Source organism: Lytechinus pictus, chromosome 17 (assembly GCF_037042905.1).
Source record: "Lytechinus pictus isolate F3 Inbred chromosome 17, Lp3.0, whole genome shotgun sequence".
In the NCBI taxonomy this organism is placed as follows: domain Eukaryota; kingdom Metazoa; phylum Echinodermata; class Echinoidea; order Temnopleuroida; family Toxopneustidae; genus Lytechinus; species Lytechinus pictus.
In genome coordinates, this window is record NC_087261.1 from 17,614,543 (window position 1) to 17,630,479 (window position 15,937).

The 15,937-nt window shown below is 35.3% G+C and overlaps 1 protein-coding gene across 1 annotated transcript in view; it reads left to right on the top strand.

Annotated features, from left to right (window-relative positions):
* The first annotated feature begins 4,163 nt into the window (after nt 1–4,163).
* LOC129280186 (plexin-A2-like) overlaps nt 4,164–15,937 on the top strand; it is a 62,764-nt gene continuing 50,990 nt past the window's right edge. The window contains exons 1-7 of the mRNA XM_064112417.1: nt 4,164–4,270; nt 5,853–6,922; nt 8,225–8,440; nt 9,834–9,974; nt 10,343–10,464; nt 13,805–13,937; nt 15,213–15,366. Coding sequence (XP_063968487.1) covers nt 5,900–6,922; nt 8,225–8,440; nt 9,834–9,974; nt 10,343–10,464; nt 13,805–13,937; nt 15,213–15,366 — 1,789 coding nt within the window. The 5' untranslated portion in view covers nt 4,164–4,270; nt 5,853–5,899. The remainder of the gene's footprint in view (nt 4,271–5,852; nt 6,923–8,224; nt 8,441–9,833; nt 9,975–10,342; nt 10,465–13,804; nt 13,938–15,212; nt 15,367–15,937) is intronic.

The window sequence follows — 15,937 nt, forward strand, 5'->3', positions numbered from 1 at the left end:
CCTGGGTCTCATCTGGGCCCAATGTGGGCTCCACGTGGGTTCATTAAAAAAATAATCAGTGTTATTAAGGTCATTGAAACACATTTTGGCAACTCATTACACAAAGCCGTATTATCTTATCCTATCCTAAAATCCTACTTCCTAATCCTAAATCATAATCATATCCTACACCTATCCAACGGGTATTGTCATTGACTTCTATATATTGAGCGACTTTACAAAACCTGACAAAATATGGTTAACAATATTGCTTAACCCTTAAACATTCTTATAAAATTAAATGTCATGATAATGAATAATATGATATATAAAGTACATATTTTTCTGAAACCTTTCATGGTGGAGTCATTGCATACACATAAAACATGTTAATTATTATAGCTATATTGGCTAAAGTTTTGGACATTTATTGTTGTAATGAATATTCACGAGTGAACTCCAGATTGAAGGATGTGGAACCCAGATGTGAACCATCTGGGTCCCATGCAGGAGGTTCATCTTGGAACCAAATGGGATCCACCTTGGCAAAGCCAAATAAGGGCACTTTCATGTCAAAATTGGCACTTTTGTGCAAACAAGTATTTCCAACGTCAGATTGCGTTTCTACATGAAGTAGTTGTATGTTTCGCGATTATTTGAGGGCAACCTTTTTTTTTAATATGTCTTATTGATTAAATATTTATTTATCTCTAGTTTAGCGATGTGGATTTTAAATTGAAAGATGGAAAACTCACTTTATGGTCAATTCTGGCGCTAATTACTATTGATAAGACATTTTTAAAGTTGTATGTTGAATAGATAGTGACCGGTGACACTTCTTTTTATCACTTTAAGAGAACATAAACTATGCATAGGCGGGTGTAGTTTTTGCCAACGGGGGTGGGCATGCAGGGAAAAAAAACATTTTATCCAAATTTTCCCCGCTCGGCCACTCAAAGCTATTTTTTGTATTTTTGTTTCAAGGGTAGTCCTAATAACTCCTAAACTAAAGACTGAAGTTTTGAGTACATTTTAGTTTTTTTCCTACAAACATAATAATAATATTTATATCAATATTGCGAGCACAGGGCGTGAGATCAATTTTTTTAGCATTTCATGTAGGCCTGTATGATTATTTAAACAGGAAAAACTAAAAATCATAGCAGTTTTTATTATCACGAAAAGAGACTTTGTACTGACCTAAATAGGCATCTGTTAATGACTTCTTTAAGTGGCTCATGATATTGCCCAGAACAACACACAGTGGTCCCATGTGGGGCCGTCATATTTGGTTCTGGGATAATCTTTATCCCAATTGCCCAGAACAACACATATGGGGGCCCACGTGTGTTGTTCTGGGGTGATTTCTATTCAGATTGCCCTGAACAAAACACATGAGGTCCATATGTGTTGTTCTGAGACGATTTCCATCTGGATATTGCCAAGAACAACACACATTGGCCCCATGTAGGGTTCACATATGTTGTTCTTGGATAATCTCTATTCAGATTGCCCAGAACAAAGCATATGGGTGCCCACGTGTGTTGTTCTGGGATTATTTCTACCTGGATATTGCCCAGAACAACCTACATTGGTCCTATTTAGGGCCTATATGTGTTTTTCTGGGATGATTTATATTCAGAATGCCCAGAACAACACATATTGTAGGACCCAAGTGGGGCCACATGTGTTTTTATGGGATGATTTATATTCAGATTGCCCAGAACAACACATATTACAGGATCCAAGTGGGGCCACATGCGTTTTTCTGGGATGATTTCTATTCAGATTGCCCAGAACAACACATATTATAGGGCCCGAATGGGGCCACGTGTGTTTTTCTGGGATGATTTCTATTCAGATTGCCCAGAACAACACATATTATAGGGCCCGAATGGGGCCACGTGTGTTTTTCTGGGGTGATTTATATTCAGATTGCCTAGAAAAACACATATTGGAACTATGTTGGCCCCGCATGTGTTATTTTTCGAGGATTTCCATCTGGAGTTTGCCTAGGATAGCACATATGGGGCCCATGTGAAGCCCTGAGGATGTTTTCTGTTCAGAATTGCCTGAATAAGGGACCCATATGGGTGGGATCTGGGATGATATCTATTTGAATGGACAATATGGGTCCCATATGGTATTCATGTAGGGCATATGTGCCCCAGTCAGCCCAGATAAAACGTATATGGGGCCCAGTTGTTTTGCTACATGGGTTATGCCCAAGTTTCATGAACTAGATCCATCTACTTCCAAAGTTATGACGACATTTCAAAAAACTTAACCTTGGTTAAGATTTCGATGTTTATTTACCAAACATGGTCTAAGTTCATTGAAACTCAGGCCGGATGTTCAGTCATACTTGATTACCCTTATCAGTTATGTCCAAGTTTGATTAACTAGATCTGTATACTTTAAAAGTTATAATGACGTTTCATAACATCCATGTTGATGGCGCCGCCACCGTCGAAATGGGTGCCGACAGTCTTGCTCTGCTGTGCAGGTGAGACAAAAAAAATACTGTACATATACAATGCTCATTACCATGATTATTTATCAAATCAGAAAGCGGGTTTTTATCATAAACAATGATGGGTAAAGGAAAAGTTTAGCAAAAACTAAGATGTGGTACACATCCTCATTCCTTAAAGTAAAAAAGAATATTATGACAGTCAAATTAAAAGCAATCAAAGATATATAAGAAAGGTAACCAAAACGGCAAATTATACTTTGGATATGACACTAAATGCTGATCTCTATTTTTTTTTTTTTTTTTTTGTTAACCCCAAATTTGCCAGAAAGTTTGATGACATGCATATAAATGTGCGAACGAACGAGATTGGAATACCGAAAAGAGACAAAAGATGTCTTTCAAGTGTTTCAAGGTCTATATATGTATATATATATATATGTGAGGCTAAATGCATTCAAATATATTGCGAGCGAGCATATAAAGCACTAGATGGTGCATTTAGTCGGTGGAAATAGTGCGCAAAGTAGTTTCAGAGTTGATGTACTAACATTTGCTCGCCTAAATCACGTAAATGCCTACACTAAATGGATTGATGACTGAGAAAAAATGGCGACTGTTGGCTAATTTACAAACTAGTAGGCGTTTTAATTTGTGAATTACTACATGTATGAGTAATGCAATGACCAGGAGTGTACATAAAAAGCTTCCACAGCACTTTCTTTGCCAGTGTAAATAATCTTTTCTCCGAAAGTCAAAACCCAATTTCAATTTATACTATTCATCTATATATTCCTTTACCTTTTTTGTTTTTAGCGATGTCTATGAAAAGTTGGCATACGTATAACGTTGTAAAGTGTTACTGTTTTAAGGTTTCACGAGCGTGAAACATTTCTTATAGACTGGTGTGTTAAAATAACACTTAAAAACAAATCATTAAAAATTAGGAATTAAATAAGAGGGTTTAATTGTTAACTACCAGTGGGGAGGATATGATTTATATCTGGCATTTCAATTCTGACCAGAAACGGTACCTGCACCAACTCATTTTAGAAATACATAGGCATTAATGACGTCGAAATCTCCTGCGGGATCTCCTGATGGGATCAAATTCATCACCTGAAACAATATGATATATTTTATTATTCCACCAGTCAAATAGTTCCAAAAGTTCCAAATCTGGGCCAAGGACGTTTAGTAGTATGATCAGTATTAGATGGCTAATCGTAATCCTACAATTTTGTCAATCAGCTATATCATTTTAACCTCCAAAAAATGGGAATGGGTTGGATGGAAAGAACATATTTTGCCTTCTTGTTGCATTAAGCCTCGTGACACTTTTGAGCGCCCTCAGCATGCTCAGTGAGGACAAAAAAAAATCATATTTAAATACCATATGCATGTTGATAAAAAGCGTTGCACTTTATTGTTCAGATTGTTTATTTTGTGTTGCTTCAACAATGGTTCATTCCATTATCCTGGGGGATATCTTAGTTCGTTAACGTGAAGTGTGGATAATTCATATTCCAAACTTGCACCGATGGGGGTCTTTTATGTGTACTACTGAAAAACAAATCAAAGATTTTGATCAAGATAGCTCATAGTTCGCCAAAGGTACTTTTAGAAAGCTTCAAATTATCATTTGAATATTTGACATTATCCTTTTTTAAAGAAATAGTACATTCTAAAAGCGGAAGAAGTGTAAAAATCTATCGAAGTTCCAATTCTTACCAGATATGTTATATAGCATCGCCGTCCGACTGATGAGTCTCTGCAAAGTCAGCCCGATGTTTCCTACTGTTTAATTCAACTTGAAGAGTGAGTATCGAATATATTATGATAAATCAGTCTAATCTTCTTAATTTTTTGGTAAGGAGAAAATCAGGCAATTGGTTTAAGTGTTAGGCTAAGCTGACGCTATCCTTTGACTATGAACTCAAAGCGTAGTCTGGTAGTTGCTGACAAATGACTTATGACTAGATAACAACATCAATGCACTTTAGTGGGACCTCCTTTGGAAATGTCAATTTCAAACTTATTCACAATAGGATAAATGAATATTTAAGAAATAGATAGCTTGGCCGATATATTTATGAGGTATTTAAGTCGGTACTATTTGTTGATGCGCCAACCTTTCTGTTTCTAAATAAATGACTTGCATACATTTTTGGGCATGCATACAGTTGCATGTAGTGAAAAGTTATTATCTCCTATTTTTTTCCGTTTTCCCTTAGTTTATAATAGGAACTTAATCAATAGTTGAATATAAATTAAGCTTTTTGTTAGTAAGAAAATAAATAGTCCATGGTTTCCATAACATACGTACATATCATTCCATACTATTTCACTTTCGTTATACAAAATTGACATCGGATGGTCGAGGAATCTTTTTCTAGGCTGACCGTTGTTGTAAAGTCAGACTATATGCCTAAATAAAACTTTCTCTTATTTACTTACTTCCTTTACACTGTGATATACATTTTTTTGGGTCATAAACTGGTTAATGAAACCATTTGCCCCCTTCTCTTCGCAATTAGTTCCGTATGACAATTGAGTTGTACTACTTACACAGAAACCAATGGGTGGAACCTATGTATACAAAACGTAGGAACGATCACACATGTTTACCTTTAATGAACACATCATTATACTGTATGTACAATTATCGTGATGATATATTACAAAATCAAGCCTATTTTAGAAAATGCATACTTACAATATATCGGTGACGTTGGAAAAAGAAATGAGCAAAAGGATTGTCATACATATTGTTACTTCATTCTATAGAAAATGAAATTAAAAAAAAAAAATAATAATAAGCATATGAGACTACCAGATGTTCACACTGCCCCCTACGACCTATTTGCCAATCATCCAACCAGGAAGTTCCATTTGAACATGTTCAAGGAATGCCGCAAAAGTTTGTTCAGTCATTGGGAAGGGTTCACTGCAGAGGAACTTGACATAAACATTTCAAGAAAAATTGCAAGACCCCAAAAGACCTAGTAAGAAATCATAGGGAGACTTTCTCAAACAAAAATCAAAGGCAATTAAACAGTAATTAATGCACAAATTGTTAAATCTAAATAAATTGACTTGTTAGCAGTGTTGTAAATGTAATAAGAGCGAGAGGAGTCATAAGTTGAGTTGGAATTATTATAATGGCAATGGCTCGCTGGAAAAGGTTTTGATAAGAATATTTCAGGAAAAAGCAGACCTAACAGCTATTACTCACCATTTATTTAGCCATGTGTCAGCATAAAAAAAGTAAAATGTCTTTGAATTAATTCCATGCAGATATGTTTAACAAACTTGCTATAAGACTAAGCTTTTCCGTGTTTTGTGATTTCATCAAAAGATCCGTCTGAAATGTAGTATTCTAATATCGTTATTTTTACAGCTTTGATCTGCAAATACAAGCCTTCTTCGTAGAAAGCATCCAAGATCATGACTCACAGTGTATTGGGAGTAATTCTAATCCTGATTCTGATATCATGTCAGATCGGACCAATCCAATCAGCTCCTCTCTCCTACTTGGTATCTTCATTTACACCTCCTGATTCTGACTTCAACCTACCATTCAACCACATAGCGATCAACAACATCACTGGGGATATCTATATAGGAGCACGAGAGAGGCTCTACCAACTCGACTCCGACTTGAACCTCAAACAAACCGTGGATACTGGAAAGTGTTCCGGTGAAAATGAAGACTATATTAATGATAACAAACTCTTAGTGGTGGTGATAACACCTCAGCACTATAAGCTGATTTCATGCGGTGGTTGTGGCGATGTTTGCCAACAAACGGATTTGGTTAATATATCTATTGATCTGGGAATACTAGTTAATACTGAAGGTGCTGTGGCAACAGGAGACCTACCGACTGTTGGAGTAGTTGCTCTTGGTGCAGACTATGAAAGTGAGGATGACATTTATGGACCATCTTTCTTATATAATGGAATCAGCGGCAAGGGGAATCCTGGAGAGATGAGCTTTATTTCAAAGCGCAATGTTGAAAACCTGGTACTATGCGAAGAAATACCTGGAAATATGTTAAAGTCTCATGACTCATTCACATTTAAACATCTTCTTTTTTACAAGGATTATCTGTACTACTTCATATCAAGAGGCGAGAAAACTTATCTTGGACGTATCTGTCGCAATTCATCCTATGAAGAAGAATTTGCATCTTACACAGAGATAGAGATGCAGTGTACACAGGGTGAATCTCAGAATATTATTCAATCAGCTTACATTGGACAAGCAGGATCCCAGTTAGCTGAATCGATGAATATCAACACCACAGATGACTTACTGTTCGCAGTATTCTCATCTACTTCGTCTTCTCTGTGTGTGTATAAGATGATCGATGTCCAGCAGAACTTTGAAGATGCTATCTTAGGTTGCATTCTAGGAAAGGGCACTGGCACTGTGAACAGCTTCATATCTGAAAGTGAATGTAAAAAGGTAAGTTGTTTTGATTTGATGACCATGAATGATTGTTCTTTTTTTTGGGGGGGGGGTGGGGGTAAATTTATCTATTTAGATAGTCAAATCAAAATCGTAATTAAATTAGTTCAGGTTTGTCAAGGTTTTCCTTCTCGCGATTATACCAGACTGGTAGGTTTGCTTTGCCCCCACATGCATCCCTACAATGATTTGTTAATGAAAAGAACCAGAACCAAGCATTCGTGCCCTCAGTTTCTTTGCACTCTAACCTGAACATAAATGATTAATTTAAAACAGAAATCCTACAGACGTTATCTTAAAAAAAAATCATTGCAACATTGAAATCTGACGGGATTCTGTAACTTGTGAAATTTGAAATCAAAGAAGGAGAACATGCAAAAAATTCAATTTCAAAGATTAATCCTTCAATTCAAGATGAAGGTAGCGTAATTCCTACGGGACCTGAGGTATCAAAATTTGAGATGTTGGGGGTTGAGATGAGTTGAGATGTTGGATTTGAGATATAAATATAGTGCAAAGGAGGGATCGTGACGAATTATCATGCATCCCCGCCTCCCACCTCCACACACACACGCGCCAAAAATGAGAGAAAGTGTGAAAAAACGCCCTGACAGTAAACAGCAACTCTCCAAAGTTGTTGCCCCGCTCCGACATCATTATCATGTCCATGTAGGATCCATCATGTTCACCACCCCCCTCGAGAAATAAATACAGACAGAAAGCATGAAGGAAAGAAGTATTGTTTTATTTTTTCAAACAAATTTCACGTTGGTCTTTATTCAGATTAGCCGGGGCCTTAAGTCAAGATAATATTTAGAACCCGGTAGAAGAGAGCCTGCAAAATGATTGCAATAGCTTTCGCAGTTCGATCCGCAGCTCTGTCTCGGCAAAGAATAAAGTTTGAACTATCATAGATATGTGTGTTTTTTACATTACTATGTGAGGTATAAAGGTACGTCATCGCAGAGAATTGTTGGCGGGGGGGGGGGCGCAACAATATACGTCCCCCCCCCCCCGAACAATGGATAATCCTCCGCACTAACATCCATGTTTAAAATATACAATTCAATGATAAAGCAATGCAAAAAATTTGTACAATTTGAAGTGTCTTTCCATAACCCAAAAGAACACAGTAGTCATGCATTCTTCCTCTCTTGATCCTGACAATAGATTAATCTTTGTTTTATACCTACACGTCAACACGACATGAATCGATTATGTTGAATATATTCACTATAGTCTAAGTAATATATTCCTGCCCACCAAATGCATCACATGCTTTCTGCTTTCACCTGACAGTATCCCGCTACGAATTACACACCACCGGAATGGTACCCGTGTAGAGTTACATTTGAAGACGGGTTTGTACTGTACAAGTATGTCAGTGCAACGCATCCCCTTTCTGCCTCACCCACCACTACTATCCCTAATTTGACTTCAACCTCAATTGTGACAACCATAAAAAGACATCACACAGTGGCATTCATAGGAGATACAGAAGGAAGCCTACACAAGGTACGTGCACCAGGGTCCCGTCTTACAATGAGATACGATTAATCCAATCAATCTCAGGTATATTGAAATCCATCAAATGTAAAAAAAAAATGTCTTTAGGAAATTTGCTCAATGTCCTTTGAAAACGAAGAGAAGCATACTGAATTGTCAAGAAAACAGTGCATGTATGAATATGCATCACTTCTAGAAAATATTTTGAGAAAAACATGTATTTTAGATGTTTACATTGCTGGCTTCCCGTAGTTACGATTGATCAGATCAATCATAACTCTTTGTAAGACGGGGCCCAGAACTACTTCCCGCCCCCTTCCACACACACCCTAACATTTTACACACACGCCAACCTGCACACATATTAAGCCCTTTTTTTTTTAAGGAAAAGTCTTATGAATATATTAGGGAATGAAATATTGTATATGCAAAAGATCATACTCCTTGCGAATTTTTAACAGAAGAAAACTACAGAAAGGTTTTGTTTGAAAAAATATCCTCAAGTTTATATACAATGATGAATATGCGTGGTTATATTAGTATTTACAAGGTATTTGGTAGCAGAGTTTCATTTCGTTTGTTTCATGTGTAAAGTAGACCCTGCGGCAGAACACTTGTGTTGTTATGGGTCAGCTGAGTAGGGCGATCACCTAATTGTCTTATGTTGCAATTTCCTTAGGCCTATATAGGCCTATTTTCTTATTGGTAAATATATATTTGTTTCGTATACATGTAGTTTTCGTTACGGATTATCTTCTCTTTATTTTAAATTTACAGAAATGAAGTGACCGCAACATCATTTCACAAATTGAATAATTGTGCAATATTTGATTTTTTTTTTATCTGATTAGTGTCGCCAATATTGATTTAATCTTATATGAATGTTCTATAATATTTTCAGGAAGTTCGTCATTTTCTTCTTACCCGTCCGTGCTTTTTAGTTGGCTTGAAAATGAAATTTTAAAAATTAAGACTGTTTAATTCAAGTCTTTTTTTCATCTCAAATCTACCAGCACCGTGTCATCTTTAATTTTCTCTGACAAAATAATTTATAAAATAAATTATCTAACTATTCATCAAACGTTTTAAGAACAAATTCGTTCAGCTTCTTTTGTAAATAATATATATTGCAACAACAAGATAGACAGATAATGGGTTAAGAACGGTTTCAAATTATCACGTGGAAGTAGTTGTGAAGCCTCTTATCCATGAATAGACGAGAGCCATCGACACATCTCGGTTATGTGGTCGTCTTTTTTCTTCGTAATTTCTTCTATAAACTGTTAATTGTTGGATACATGTATTTCAACCTAGGCCTAATATATTCGATGTGTTAAATATATATGTTATATATGATATATGTTAAAAGTATGATTATCACTTGCTGTGTTTGTCAAAATAGATTAACATAGTGAACAGTTCTTTTGGGTACGTGTATGAAGATGTCTCTCTTGGAGGTGGATCTGTCTTACAAGAGATGTTCCTTGATGAATCAAAGGAGCAACTTACACTTGCTACAAGTTCAGACCGAAACTCGACTCAGGTGAGAATTTTTTTGTGCAAGCTTTATTTAAAATTAATGGAAGTTATTGGAAATAAATGGAAATAAGACTTTAATTACCAAATAGTACAAGTGTGAGAGAAGCTAAATCTAGCATTGAAATGCACTTGGTAAAATTTAATGAAATAAATGAGGAAAAATGAATAACGTGGTAAGTTTTAGCGTTGGCATCACACGAAAGTGGTAATCTTTGTTTCCTAAAGCTTTGAGAAGATTTTTTTTTCATCGCGTGTTATCAGCGTGAAATAGACTTTTGTATACCATTATGAGTTCTGGAATAGGTCCTTATTGTAATTCATAAAAAGAACCCCTGTACAATAATTGTTTCCCTTTTTTACAATAATGTGAAGAACCGGGTTCTTACAATCAGTATAGTCAACTGTGGACAGTACCAGACCTGTGAGGAGTGCATTGGTGAGGATGGTGGAAATGATGGAGATCCTTACTGTGGATGGTGTACTCTAGAGGCAAGGTAAGCTTGAAGTGTATTTACTTTCTTCCCCTCCCGATAATTGGCATAGGCCCAAATGATAATCATTGGACTTAGATAACTTTCATATCCCCTTTTCCCGATTATTATTTTAATATTTTTACTTTTTGAGTATCTCCCTTTTATATGTTCTTATTTACATCGTGACTGTGCAATGAACCAAAGAACTACATGATATACAATGAAATTTAACATTAAAAAAATAAAAAGAAACATTTAATAGGTATAAAAAGATAGAATATTAGATACATATTGAATAGTAAGCAATATTTGACTTCAATCTTCTTTTTGCATTTTTTGCAAAACATGCACACTCTTTGCTCTCCATTTTATTTTTTATAAGAATGTTTCAAATATTTCTTTAAAATTTGATTTCCGTTTTTTGGAGAAATTGAATAAGGAGCTAAATTACGCAATGCATTAAAAAGGATACGATATTGTGTCCATCACCACCGTGTCTACCAACAATAATGGCTTTTTATTCTTGTATCAACAATCTCAATGTTCAGATTAATGTTAACAAAAATATCACTGAATTTTACCCAAAAGAGTCTAGAATGATGACAATCTTAAAATAAGTGATAACAATTACCAACAGATTTACACGTAAAACTACGTTGAGATTTTGCTAATAAATATAAACAGATATCCATTTGACATCAAAAGCTTATACAAAATTTTAAGTTGAATTGAGCTGAAAGAAATTCTTCAATGAAAGTAACTTTTTATTTCCAGATATTGTAACGGTAAAAATTTTGACCATTATTGTTCAACATTTAGGGATATAAACTCTTTCTCTAATAAATAATTGGTTAACGTTTTAGAACGTTTAACAGATGAATGTTTACTTTGTAGTATATAAAACAGGCTCGTGGTCCTTGAATTGAAAGTAGCCAACGGTTGAATAATTTGAGCAATGTTCACTTTTAACCTATATGTTTTATTTTCAGGCATACAACTCTAAATTAGTATCAAATCACATAAATACATGTATATATATATTTCTCTTTAGATTAGCATGAATACACAGTATAACCAATGAATGTCTCAGCACACCCAAAGCTTCCAAAACAAACACTTATTCATATAGAGAATGTTTTTATTACCACATGACAACTGCTGCCTAATATGTTTACCTGTATTATCAAAAGATGATTTGTTATTTCACAATTTCCTAGCTGTTATACACTGACGGTGAAATATTGTAAGTTTTCCAATCTCAGGAATTCGACATTCAATTTTCAAAAGACAATTCAAGAACAAGTGGATTCGTTTCAAAGTAATTGAGGTGTATGTTAGGAGAAATTTCCATCGAAAATTATGATCCTTGTTTTTTAATAGATCTTTTTGCCAAAAAGTTTTAGGGCGTTGCATTGAAAGACAAATCAGGCATATTTATTCCTCCTTTTTGTCTCACCTGCATAGCAGAGTGAGACTAGGCGCCGCTTTTCCGACGGCGGCGGCGGCGGCGGCGGCGTCAACACCAAATCTTAACCTGAGGTTAAGTTTTTGAAATGACAGCATACCTTAATATGTATATGGACCTAGTTCATGAAACTTGGCCATAAGGTTAATCAAGTATTACTGAACATCCTGCATGAGTTTCACGTCACATGACCAAGGTCAATGGTCATTTAGGGTCAATGAACTTAGACCATGTTGGGGGAATCAACATCAAAATCTTAACCTAAGGTTAAGTTTTTGAAATGTCATCATAACTTAGAAAATATATGGACCTAGTTCATGAAACTTATACATAAGGTTGATCAAGTATCACTGAACATCCTGCATGAGTTTCACGTCACATGACCAAGGTCAATGGTCATTTAGGGTCAATGAACTTTGGCCGAATTGGGGGTATCTGTAGATTTACCATCATAACTTAAAAGTTTATGGATCTGATTCATGAAACTTGGACATAATAGTAATCAAGTATTACTGAACATCCTGTGCAAGTTTCAGGTCACATGATCAAGGTCAAAGGTCATTTAGGGTCAATGAACTTTGGTCAAATTGGGGTATTTGTTGAATTACCGCCATAACTTTGAAAGTGTGTTGGTCTAGTTCATAAAACTTGGACATAAGAGTAATCAAGTATCACTGAACATCCTTTGCGCATTTTAGGTCACATGACCAAGGTCAAAGGTCAATGAACTTTGGCCATAATGGGGGTATCTGTTGAATTACCATCATAACTTGAAAAGTTGATGGATCTTTCTCTTGAAACTTGGACATAAGAGTAATCAAGTATCACTGAACATCCTGTGCGAGTTTCAGGTCACATGATCAAGGTCAAAGGTCATGTAAGGTCAATGAACTTTGGCCACGTTGGGGGTATTTGTTGAATTACCATCATATCTCTATAAGTGTATGGGTCTAGTTCATAAAACGTAGAAATAAGAGTAACCAAGTATCACTGAACATCTTGTGCGAGTTATAGTACAGTGTAGTTTTCAAAATCAGCACTGCTGCTATATTGAATTGCGTGATGCAGGTGAGACGGCCAGAGGCATTCCACTTGTTTAGTTTTACCAATCATATTTTTATTTTTGATATAGTATCATGGGAAATACAGTATTTAAATAGGTTATATTTTGATTTAATAGATTAAAGATTTTAATACAGTAACTTTTTCCGAAAAAAAGGTTAAATATCGGAATTTCGGCAATAATAGTTGGCTTTCATTTTTCATTTCTTACTTCTTCATTCCAATCAAATATATGTTCTTACTAAAATACACCCCTAGCGTCTTTATTAAAAAACTTTTTCAATCAATGTTTTTAAAAGATTAATAAATTTCCAAAACTAAAACCATGTTGAAATATTTAGCGATGGTCGAGCAACTTTACATAACATTTAGACTCTTTCGATTAAATTTTTAAAGGACAGTTCATCTGCTACAAATACTTGTGTGTCATTAGCGAATTTACTAAGCTTGCCCTCAACTTTACGTTATCCGTCGAAGTAATACCTTAAATGTTATCATTTTTATTCAAATCAATTGTTGCAAAAAATCTAAAACTACTAAGAATAACAGGGCAGACACTGGACAACCTTGTCTCACTCGTCTCGTCTAGAGGGAAATAAACTTACTGCCAATTTAAATTCATTTTACACCTCTCTGCCTCAGCATATCAAGCTTCAATATAATTAATTATTTTTTTTTACCAAACTTCAAATTTGCAAGGGCTCTATAAAGACAATTTCTGTGAACTTTATCAAAGGCCTTTTTAGGTCCAAAATAAGATATTCCCCGTTTATGTTTTTCAAATAATTGATATGCTTCCTAATCCACTTTCACGTATATCATTTTCACCACAAGGTGTACCCGATACAACGAATGTTCTTCCCCTGATGAATCTACTCGGTGGCTGTCTTACAATGCCATCCAATGTGTATCCATCTCAGATGTCCAGCCTGATAATAGACTACCATATCAAATTACAGAACGAGAGGTATGTGGTGTTCTCAGACAAGACGTTTTTGGAGTAGAATTCTTTTGGGTGATTTCAAGTTCGGCCATGGCCTTAAAGTTTCCTAGTGATGGCTATGGCACTTTTTTAACAAAAAGTTTTTGTATACTTAAAGGGGAATCCAACCCAAATAAAAACTTGTTTTATAAGGAAAAGAAAATTCAGACAAGTTGATAGGTGAAAGTTTGAACTATATTGGACAAACAACAAGAAAGTTATGAATTTTTGAATGTTGTAAATATTGGTAATCACTACACCCATGGAGACTTCAAATTGGCCGCATATGTGATGTCATAGTGATGTAAGGCAAGGACTACTCTTCCATGTACTCCAATACATATTATGGCTAAAATGTCATTTTTCCCAAAAGTTTTATTTCAAATTATATTTTTCTTTCATGAGGACATAAAACAATATACTACCTGGGTTATATTTAGATCACTGCCCCAGGGGAATGGGTAATTAGAAGAAAACCACAAATCCCTGATAATAAAGTACATGGCCTATGGGAAAGTTGTCCTTGCCCCTTGTCATAATTTACTTACCCAGTTGCCAATTTGAAATCTACATAGTTTTAGTGATCTCAATTTTAAAGCAGCTATAACTTTCTTATTGTCCGATTTCTTTCAAACTTTCACCATTCTGTTTGATTTATTTTTCTCCTTCCCAACGCAACATTTTATGGCCAAGGCTGGATTCCCCTTTAAAAAGAAATTTACAGTAAAAAAAAATCCAGCCAAATTTTACATCGAAAATAACGTAAAACGAAAGGCCATATTTAACCGTGAAAATACTGTTGAATCATTAAAATACTAAAATAAACCATAAACGTTAAGGTGGAAAGACACACGGCATGTTACCAGAAATCTTGGAAACTTGTTTACAATCTGCAATAGAAACGTAAGCTGTACTAAGCTTTCCATTGGGAATGAACTCAGTGCACTAAATACACCTTGTTCAACATGTAAAACAAGTGACTAACGTCTGGGCCTACTGATTATTGGCCTCATAAATGTGTTTAATAAAACAACATAATAATGAATAATATCATTGTTTTCAATAAATATGAAAGAATATTGTTTTCATTATAAGTGCATTCTATAGTCATCTTGCATGTCTAGGTTTAATCATGGAACATATAAGTCCGCTCTTACAACAAAATCGAAACATATTTTAGATCGTTAAATATGTAACAAGAGGCAATTCAGTTATTTAAAACAATTTTACCTTCATTTTACTCTTACCGACTCTTTATAGATCACAATTACTGTACAGCAGCTTCCAACTCGGAAAGACAACCACCAATACCGGTGTGCCTTCGACTCTTACGAGGTCAATGCTGTTACAACGTCTGATACAGTAATATGTACAACTCCTCCTGTGGACGAATTGCCCACAATCCCTGAAGAAGGTGAGGCGAAAACTTTTAGTCTTATCGTGGCTCTTATGGCTTTACCATTATTACATGTAACGTTATTTTCTATATCTTTAAGAACTTGAAAACCTCAGTCTTTTTCCCCAGATTAATGACTTGAACTTTCATTAAACATACGTAGTTTAAGCATTTGAAAATTACAATTTTTTGCAACTTACGAATGGGGATCCATTGGCTATATACTGGAAGAGATTTTTTCACTAACCATGTCGTTGACGTCCCTTGAAAGAAAATTATACAAATATACAATGACACTCGAGGATCTAGCCATCTAGCTAAAACTATTCGCATCGAAGGAACATCACATAGTACTATTCTCCCGAGGGCCATCGGCCCGAGGGAGAATAGTACTATGTGATGTTCCTGAGTGCGAATAGTTTTAGCCTGTTCCGAGAATGGGTCATTGTATATTTGTTTTATATCTCTTCCACTCATACCATTTTACAGGGAAACGATTTTTAATAAGTCGATATAGAAGGATCGTTGAGAAGTTGAGAAAATAATAAGTCTTGCCGTATGGATCGTCTGTTCAGGGAGCGCACCTGGT